Below are 9,918 nucleotides of genomic sequence, written 5' to 3' on the forward strand. Positions count from 1 at the left end.
CCTAAATAGGGCTGGCATCTAAAAACCCAACCCTGAACATCTGAAAACCCAATTCTTCGACATTTCACCAAGGTCACTATCCTCTTTCCAAATTTCAGGTCATTCGACTGTACATTGTAATATAGAGGCACAGAAGCCAATAATATAGATTTTTTACTATTTTAACCCAAAATAAGCTTTATTTTGCAAGACTTGGAAGCAAAATCTTAGCATAATATTTATGCAAAGCTATATGTATCCCCATGCCAAGTTGCAGGGTATTGGGCTGTCATAAAGTGGAACAAAAGCAAAAATATATGCATTTCCGACATTTTTACCCAAAATAAGCTGATAGTAGCATTTAGGGGAGTGAATCTACCACTTATCACCATAATGATACATTTTGTGGGACAATTTCGCGTTATTGTTGAAATATTTTTAAAAATTTAGATTTCTGCGCAGAAATCTGTGCAGAATTCTGCAGATTTCTGCAGAATTCTGCAGATTTCTGCAGAAATCTTCACCCTGTGTGTCAATGGAATTTCCCTTATGGTTCATTCAACTGATACTGCTGGTTACTAGCCAGAGTGTCAGCCTTTGTAGCTTTCATCCGCTCCCCACACTCTCTATACGGGTAGCATAGTGGGAAGTAGATGAAAGATAAAAAGGCTAACACTCAGGCTACCTGGTTACAGGATCTGGTCTTATGCTTGCCTGTATAGCTCAAACGAAACGTCTGTTACGTTGTATGTCCTCGTCTGTAATGTGTATAGCTCGTCATCACTTTGTGGAGAATTGTTTTACTTCATAAATTACTTTAAAGATCACAATTTTTGTCAAGAAACGAAAAGAACAGCATACAGTGCAAAGCTATCCCCATGCCAAATAGCAGCGCACTAGGCACAAGCCAAATTGAATGCATTTCCGACAAGTTATGCCCAAAATACATGTAACCTGATAGTAGCATTTTTAGGACAGTAAATCTACCGCTTATCACCATAATGATACATTTTGTAGGACAGTACGGTACGAAATCTTTTAAAAAGCAGATTTCTGCGCAGAAATCTGCGCAGATTTCTGCACCCAGCGCAGATTTCTGTGCAGAATTCTGCGCGGGGTGCAGAATTCTGCGCAGAATTCTGCAGATTTCTGCAGAAATCTGCAGAAATAACTGGATCCCTAGGGAACTATCACTGTTATCTACATAGTTGTTGTCATCTTCTACATCACCATGTGGAATGTCAATTGTCCAGGACAAACTATACTTGAAAAGTGAGAGGTAGTCCGGAATTAGAGTGTCTGTCCGGAATTAAAGTGTCGCCTGTTGGGTCAGTATAGGTTGGAGGCTGTTATCTTTTTGTTTTCTTTCTTTTTTTATTAGACTTTGGCAATCTCTAGTGATCTGACTTATACAATATTGTTGAACAAAGTAAAACTTGCATGAGTACTGTAACTTATATTTCCCCCCATACCTACCTGACTGTGGACTGGACTTTGCTGCTCCGTGGAGTTGGTGGGTTAGCCCCTGTAGCAGCTGGAACAGGTTGTCTTTATCTGTGACCCTGGACAGAAACAATGATATTGCAAACATAATTATACAAGCTTGAATAATATTATATAATATTAAGGTAACACTGTAACGTAAGCAAAAAGGAGTTTGTTACTAAAACGGAAATTTCTACATGTTACATAATACATAACTGTAATGTTGATGTATGGAAATAAATGCACTGCGCCTGCGCGAAACCCGTAATGTATTGTACATAGCACTTTGGCAGAATGTTTCATATAAGGTCGTATTCGCTCATATAAGGAAAGCAACTCGTCTGTAGTTTCCAAATGTCATGTTGGAAAATATATCTTCTGCAACCAGCAAAATTCTAATGCAACGTTGCCCAAAAATCAATCGAAAAACGTGAAAATACAGGGTTTTGCGCAGGCGCAGTACGTTCTGCTGACGTGCTGCAAAATTATGTAAATACAGTATCTTGCATTATACATGAAACTGTGGCTACCTGACATGTGGTAGACAGATGAGAGCTGCCCAGAGTCTCCACAAGTTTTCCTGGACTGGAACAACCTTGAGTTGGGACAGGATCAACTGGACTGGTTTCGGCTGGTTGCTGACTGAACTCTGCCCTTTTCTTTTGCTGTAGAAACATCAGTAACACAACAATAAGTCATGATCAGTAACTTACTGAACATTTCCTGCAACACTTTGCTTAACTTTAAGCATACTGATACTGAAGTGAAGCTTCTTGAAGGTCTTTCTATATTCAATTTGATACAAACACAATAGTATGTAAGAAAGCAGTTCATTTAACAGTAAGTGAGACTTATTTCTTGAATTCTAAAAAGTCTTCTTCGGGTAGCTTTATATTATTATACAGTGTACATGTATGTAGTGGGTTTTTTTTCACTTATACAGTGAGTCAGACTTATTTCTGGCGTAGGCGGTATCTCCACCTTTATAAACCTTTTAAAGTCCTTTTAGAAAGTATGGACTGGACTGGACTGAAGTGGTTTTCCAAAGTACTTATATCATATAACTTCATTTATAGATATTAAGTAAGACATATTTCTTCAAATTTTACCTTTTCTTGATGTCCTTGAAGTCCAGTGGATACCTGTCCCAGGTGGCCAAAGTAGCACCTGAGTCAGGTGGGGGTCGCTTCAGCAGAACCAGCTGAGTCAGCACCTGCAGCACACCTGCTTCACCTGTCTCATCACCTGCATCACCTGTCTCATCACCTGTCTCACACACACTGATGCAGTAGTGCAGGAAGGTTGGCAGGATGTCCTGTAAAAAAAATCTCATAATTTCAAACTTCCGATGCAAAAATTGATGTAGGTAGGCAAAGTAGGTAGAGTTCATTCTAAAGTAAAATTACAGTTGTATTATAATAGCAAATACTCCACTGGCCAAAAAATTAGATGACTCCAAAACACCTACGATTCATACCAAAGTACAGACTATCACCCTAAGACTCATGTGAATCTTCAATACAAGAACCAAAATTAATGGAATGTAGTATGACCTAAGAAGAAGAGTCTTTAAGACTGACCTTTTGGAACATGTTGATGATGAAGATTCTCCTGAAGAAGTAGAACACCTGCTGTCTGGAGTAACCACTGTCACGGACCTGGGGGGGGGGGGGGTAATCATGTTATTTTATGCAGCACATCAGCAGAACGTACTGCACCTGCGCAAAACCCGTAATGTATTGTACGTAGCATTTCGGCAGAATGTCTCATATAAGGTTGCATTTGCTCATATAAGGAATAGGTTAGCATTCCGACTACAGTAGTTTTCAAAATAAATATGTCAAAAAAGATCTGCAACAGTCTGCAACAGGCAAAATTCTGATGCAACGTTGACCAACAACCCAGCGAAAAACGCGAAAATCCAGGGTTCTGCGCAGGCGCAGTACGTTCTGCCCACGTGCTATTTTATGCAGGGCTGGAAATACTGCATGACTGTGCACCTTTAGTTAATGCACCCAAATTTGGAGCTGTGCACCCAATTTTTTCTCCATGCTGACAGTTCCTGCAGTTTTCTTCAGGGCGTCTGCTGTATCTTGACCATGACGGCATATGCATGGTTACACTCAGTTCTGCATTAAAATGATGGTGAAATGTAAAACTTGTGTTGAGTGATATTTACTGGTACATGTTTACATCAGCATGTGACAGGCCAGGGTAACTCCTGACCACATTTATCAACATACTTAGGTTATAAAATCATTGCTGGCAGAGTAGGCATTCGTCAGTCTTACAAGAACATTACTGGCATAAGCCAGGGTAATTTCACAATTAGTATGAATTCATATAATACACATTTTACATACATGTAGGTTCAGCCATATTAACTGGCATGTGCTTACAATACAATTATGACTTTCCAATATTCAGATTTCTTGATTTTAAAACCAATCTTTTTTGACAGATAAAATTACAGGGGCTTTTCTTATCTTTTGATTTTTGAACAGAATATACTAAGACTAGAGGGTTATTTCAGACTGAAATTTTATGACTTAGGAGGGAAATATAAAGAAATGTGGATTTAATACAATACAGACCAAAATGCAAGAACTAAAAAAGGAACATGTCTTTAAATTTGCAAAAAGTGCTACTACAACTTTCCATTCATGATTGTTCAAAGTTGCTGTCTAATTTGAAATAACCTTGACTTGTCATGTTTGTGAAGAACAAGCTACTAGACTTGTATTATATTACTGCACAATTAAGTTACTGTACTACATTGTAGTGTAAGTACATTGTAGGCTTGATGTTTACTACACAACTGGGGCATGCATTCAGATAATGCACCAAATATTAGGTCAGCACACACTTACTGTAGCTGTTTAAAATTTTGCTCAATAATAGGCCCAAGATTGGACTTTGAACTCGAAGGCTGATTGACGAGGGCCTGCATGGGGGGGGTAGTGATTACGAAATACGCAAAATTTTCACCACCGATTACGATTTACGTTAAGCCTTAGAGCTGATTACGACTTTACGCTTTCTGGCTAATGTACTGATTATGAGTTATGTAGATTTTGGGAGAGGGTACCTACGGATTACGAAGACTAAAATGGCCTGATTACGCCTTACAAAAAAGGGCATGCAGGCCCCCACTCATGTGACAGGTTAAAGTTCTACTGTCAAGTGTTTGCTGAGTTTTTTTCTGAACCAATCAGTGCACAAAAGCAGCTCAGATCCAGCCAAGATTGTGCAGGGAACAACGCCAAACCTCCATTTTGAACTGGTACTGGTAGCTTAGAGTCTGCTGTGAATGTACAAATGTACATTGAATATTTTACTGTATTTGACAAAATAAATCCAGCTTAATTCTAACAGTTTGCTGTGCTGAAGCACTGTAGTGGTAACAACAGCAGCGAAAAGCAAGAAGAAATGGACACAGAGGAAGACAAAGTGAACAGCAGTGAGGCCATCACAGCTGGGAACTGTGCAGACAGTGACACCACCGTTGGTGACAGAAATGTGCAGGTTTCAGGCCTTGGCAGAGAAGGCAGGGAAGACTGGGACACAGAGCCACTAAGTCTTCAGACAACAACGAGAAGGCAGGGGGCAGCCATGAAGGAAAGAAACACCTCAGATACTGCTAGTTTGGACCTGGTCCAGTCAAATCAGGTCATCATACAAGAGGACATCACTGTGAAGCATGCAGCTTTTGTGCAGGTATTCTTAAACATTTGTACATGATTGTCAAAATGACAAAGGGTTCGCGGGTTTGAATCCCGTCCATGTCACCGATCTTGTGCCCTTAAGCTTGGGAAAGGCACTTTACATGACTTTCATCACTTCACTCAGGTGTAAATGAGTACCTAGCTTCGGCTAGGGACGTCCCTCGGATAGGTCATTAAATGGAGGTCCCGTGTTTGGGGAGAGCCACACCCCACGCATGTTAAAGAACCCACCGCACTTATCAAAAAGAGTAGGGGGCCTTCCCGGTGTGAGTAGAGCTTGTACATGTACATGTACAAAACTGGTGTGTTACGCCTAGAAGTGGTTTACTGGTTATGCAAACAAACAAACAAAACTGTACCATTTCGTGACATTATATAATTATATAAAACCTAATAAATTATTATTACCGTTAGGTGGGCAACGACAACATCATTAGCTCAGCCCCAACAGATGAGGGTCAAGATTCAGCAATGCTTGGAGCCACAGCAAGCCCCACACAGTCTTCAAACCCTCCAAGTCCTGGCAAAGTTCTTGTGTACCGCAGGGTACAGATAGAAAACAGCAAGTATGTGCAAATTGGGGACAACAACCGCATGGTGATACCAAAAGTGACACCACAGGAAGATGGTAAGTTGTATTTTTCAGTTAATAATTTGTTCAATGTTCTGATAACATTTAGCAGGAGTTGCTTTATCAGATCAACAGAAACTGTACTTAATGCAAACATAAAATGTACTTGTTCAAGGGGATCTAATAATGGGGGAGGGGGGTCATGACCCCATAATGTCTTGATTGTGTCCCTGGTCCACTCTTTGCACATTTTCCAGTTCATTTGACTGTCTTGATTTTTCCCCAGCTTTTGTTAAAGCTTGCTGCGAACTTGACATTGACCCCAGGACAGCTGATGACATCAGAGAGAAACTGAGTCGTGCAGACGTTCTCGAGCAGTTTGCTAAGAAAATGGCTGAGACATACAGCGTAACATGCAGGATAAAAAGTGCTACAAAAGGGTGCATCTTGCTGGAGCTGGAGGTTCCTACAGAAGCAGACCGGCTCCAGCTCCTGCGCATGGCCAGAGACGGGACCTTGCAGCAGGTACTTTCATTTAAATACTTATGTCCATTAGCTGACATTACAATGTAAATTTTGTAAGCATCATTCTGTGTGCAAGCACGTCTGACAATGGGGAACAACAGACATTGAACCAGAGAAAGAGAGAGAGAGAGAGGGAGAGAGAGAGAGGGAGACACGGGGAGAGGGAGAGAGAGAAAGGGAGAGGGAGAAAGAGGGAGAGAGGGAGGGAGAGATGGACAGAGAGGGAGAGAGAGGGAGAGAAAGGAGAGAGAGAGATGGAGAGGGAGAGAGGGAGAGAGAGGGAGAGAGTAGAGAGAGAGAGGAGGAGACAGGGAGAGGGGAGAGAGAGAGGGAGAGGGAGGGAGAAAGAGCTAGAGAGAGCTAGAGAGAGCTAGAGAGAGAGAGAGAGAGAGAGAGAGAGAGAGAGAGAGAGCTACAAAGAGAGAAGGAGAGAGCTAATCTTCCCGGACATTTCAGGTTCTCCTGGAGACGTTCCTGCCGGAGTTAGGGGCCGAGGGGAGGGCGGTGAACATGAACCTGGCCATTGGCGTCAGGAACCCTTCACAGGACATGCTGGACGAACTGCAGGGGGCTGTGGCTTCAAGTGGTGAGTGCAATTTTGGTGTACAATGTACATGGGTGTAAAGCCTAATTTTCTTAGGCAGGATAACAGTGTCTTGTTAGGGCCTTACATGCCACACACGCATGTTGTGACGTAATTTACATTTTACAAGGTCCTACAGAGTCGGACATGTTTTACTGAGTGTGAGAAAATAGAGGCACTCTGCAAAATTGTATAATTTACAGTCATGTACCTACAATATAGTACTCTTCTTTGCACAGCACTGCATACATTATATTACATGATCAGGGTTAATGAAATGCCATCACAGTGATATTATCTTAATATTTTCGTTCATTCTCTTCTTTTTTCCATCACAGATCATGAGGATGTTGTGGTGGTGGAAATTCCAATGGAAAAGGGAGCCTCTAAGCAGACTGATGACGACTTAGCTGAAGGTTTTTATATCAAAGTCAACAATATGTCTAGATGCAGTCTGCAAACTTAGATATTTGACAGCAGCTAACTTTGTACATGATTGAGTCTAAAATAGTGCACTGTATGGTCCAAGGCCCATTAATCCTGTATTTTGATGATTATTCACTATCTTAATTTTGTCATTTATTTTTTGTTACAGACATTAAGGTTCTCAGTTTCTATTCAGTATCATATTGTTGTACCTGGCTCTGAAAAATGGTACTTTACAGTTATGTATACATGTATTGTTGACTAAGTTACATAATTCTACAATCTTGTACACGATCAATCATCCCACACCCTGGAAAAAAGTGCAACGTTGCCCAGTAAAATGCCGTCTATCTAAACTATGCATACTCCCAGGGGAGTGCTGCACATGTCATACTAATAAATGTAACCTGTATGTACATGTAATATGTAATCTGGCAGATAGATGTAAGTGGAGGTTACATCTGTCAGATGAGTTTTTGTTGCACTACTAACAGTAAGGCCATGTTGATTTGATTATATGGATGACATCCGCGCGCGCATGAATTTTAGGCCGTTTCAAAAAAAAAAGAAAAGTTTTCAACCATACTGTAAATCGTACAAAACAGTTGCAAAATCAGCAAAAATATGCCGTAAGTTACAAAAAAAACATACCAATGTCGTAGAACGCCAAAATCAAACGAAAAAAAGACGAAATTGTAAAGAAAAGAACTGTAAGACTAGATTATTCGCCAAACCATATTCCGTCCCATTTGTTCAACCCTCATGACCACGTAGATTTCATAATGAAAAGAACTTTTTTTTTTGCAAAACTTTTTTTTTATTCGCACGCGCGCATCAGTTTTTGGGTTCCCGGAGGATGTCATCCATATAATCAAATCAACATGGCCTAAAACTAAGTTGTAGCCATGTTGTGAAATGTGATTGCAAAATCCTTATTTCATTTATCATATAATAAGCAGGTCCTAAAGATGTTCTGGAGGAAGAACTTCCAGACAACGAAAAAGCCCCTCTCAGCAAAGCTGCCTTCAAACATCTGTCAGACTCTGAGGACAGCGAAGATGCAACCAGTCAGGATGGAGCAACAGCCTCAGTAGAAGGTACATTTTGAATATTATGTATTATGACATTGCATGGTGCTCATTTTGTTTGCAATTCAATTCCCTAGCGACACCACACTAACACCTCGTTCACATTAAATCCACATCTGGGATCCAATCGCGATTAAATCAGGATTGCCTCCAATCGCCATTGGATCCCGATTGGTAAACACTTGTCGGCCAATCCGATCGTGATTGCGTTCCTTCCACACAGGAATTGCCATCAATCACAATTGAATCCACCTGCAAAAGATGGATTTCATTAATCGCGATTCAATCATTTAAATCCAGAAAAATCGTAATTTAATCGGGATTAGACCTCAATCGCGATTCAATCACAATTCGAAATCCAGTCTGAATGGGGTGTTATTATATACAGCATGAATGAATATTTTCCTTCCTCTTGAAAGTATTTGGAAGATAAATAATTAAAAGTTATTTGAATCTTTGTCCTTGCAGAGGCAGTGCAACTGGAAGAGGCTGCTGCTAATGTTCCCAGAGAAGAGTTTGATGACCAGTTCCTGACCTGCCAAATCTGCATGAACATCTACAACAACCCCCGAGTCCTGCCCTGTCTTCACACCTTCTGTACCAGGTGTCTGGAGCAATGGCAAAAGGGAGGCAATAAGTTCATCTGTCCCACCTGTCGGAAACAGGTGACACTAGAAGCAGAAGGGGTCAGTGGTCTTCCTCCTAACTTCTACGTTAACAGCTTACTGGACTTCAGGAACCTGCAAGCCAAAAAAAGGGCTCGTGTCTCCTGTCAGATGTGTGAGTCTGAGGCTAGCATAGAGGGGACTTGTGGGGACTGTCATTTGCTCCTGTGTAGGAACTGTATAACTGCTCATGGCAATGCTCCAACACTGAAAGACCATTACATCATCACTCTAGATGACCTGAAGAACCCCAGAAGCAGGTCACAGTACACACAGGTAAAGAACTGCCAAAAACACACCGATCAACGCTTGATGTTTTACTGCCAACCCTGCGCCAAGCTTGTTTGCCGAGACTGCACCATTACCGAGCACCGACCTGGGCCAAACCATGACATAAAGGAGGTCAGTGAAGTTGCTCAGAAGGTCAAGGCTGAACTACAGACATTACTGGGACAAACCCAAGATACAGCAAACACCCTGAAGAAAACTGCAGGAACTGTCAGCATGGAGCTGACAAGCATCACTGCAAACTGTGAAAAGGAGGGAAAGAAGATTCAGGAACATTTTGCACAGCTGAGAGCAAAACTGGAGAAGGAACAACAGAAATGTAGGGACAAACTGAGGGAGATGGAATCAACTCAAACCGAGCCGCTTCTGAAGGAGAAAGAAGATTTAGAGGAGACTTTAAGATCCACAGAAGAAGGAGTTCAGTTCTGTGCAGATATACTTGCTCGAGGTAATGATGTAGAAATTCTCACTCTCAGACAGCAGTTAGAGGGCAGACTTAGGAGTTTAACAGTAACCAAAGTCTCACATAGAGAACTGGAGAAGGCTATATCATTTCAGCCCAGCTTAGAGATGATAACATGTA

The 9,918-nt window shown here is 41.2% G+C and overlaps 1 protein-coding gene across 1 annotated transcript in view; it reads right to left on the reverse strand.

Moving 5' to 3' along the window:
• The window catches only part of LOC109477133 (small subunit processome component 20 homolog), a 49,497-nt gene that overhangs the window by 4,832 nt on the left and 34,747 nt on the right, over positions 1–9,918 (reverse strand). Inside the window, exons 13-16 of the mRNA XM_019778197.1 lie at positions 3,045–3,122; positions 2,574–2,779; positions 1,995–2,129; positions 1,456–1,541 (exon numbers count right to left, since the gene is read on the reverse strand). Of these exons, the coding sequence (XP_019633756.1) occupies positions 1,456–1,541; positions 1,995–2,129; positions 2,574–2,779; positions 3,045–3,122 (505 nt within the window). The remainder of the gene's footprint in view (positions 1–1,455; positions 1,542–1,994; positions 2,130–2,573; positions 2,780–3,044; positions 3,123–9,918) is intronic.

The sequence above is a fragment of the Branchiostoma belcheri genome, unplaced genomic scaffold (assembly GCF_001625305.1).
Source record: "Branchiostoma belcheri isolate BF01 breed outbred unplaced genomic scaffold, Haploidv18h27 scaffold105, whole genome shotgun sequence".
Lineage (NCBI taxonomy): Eukaryota > Metazoa > Chordata > Leptocardii > Amphioxiformes > Branchiostomatidae > Branchiostoma > Branchiostoma belcheri.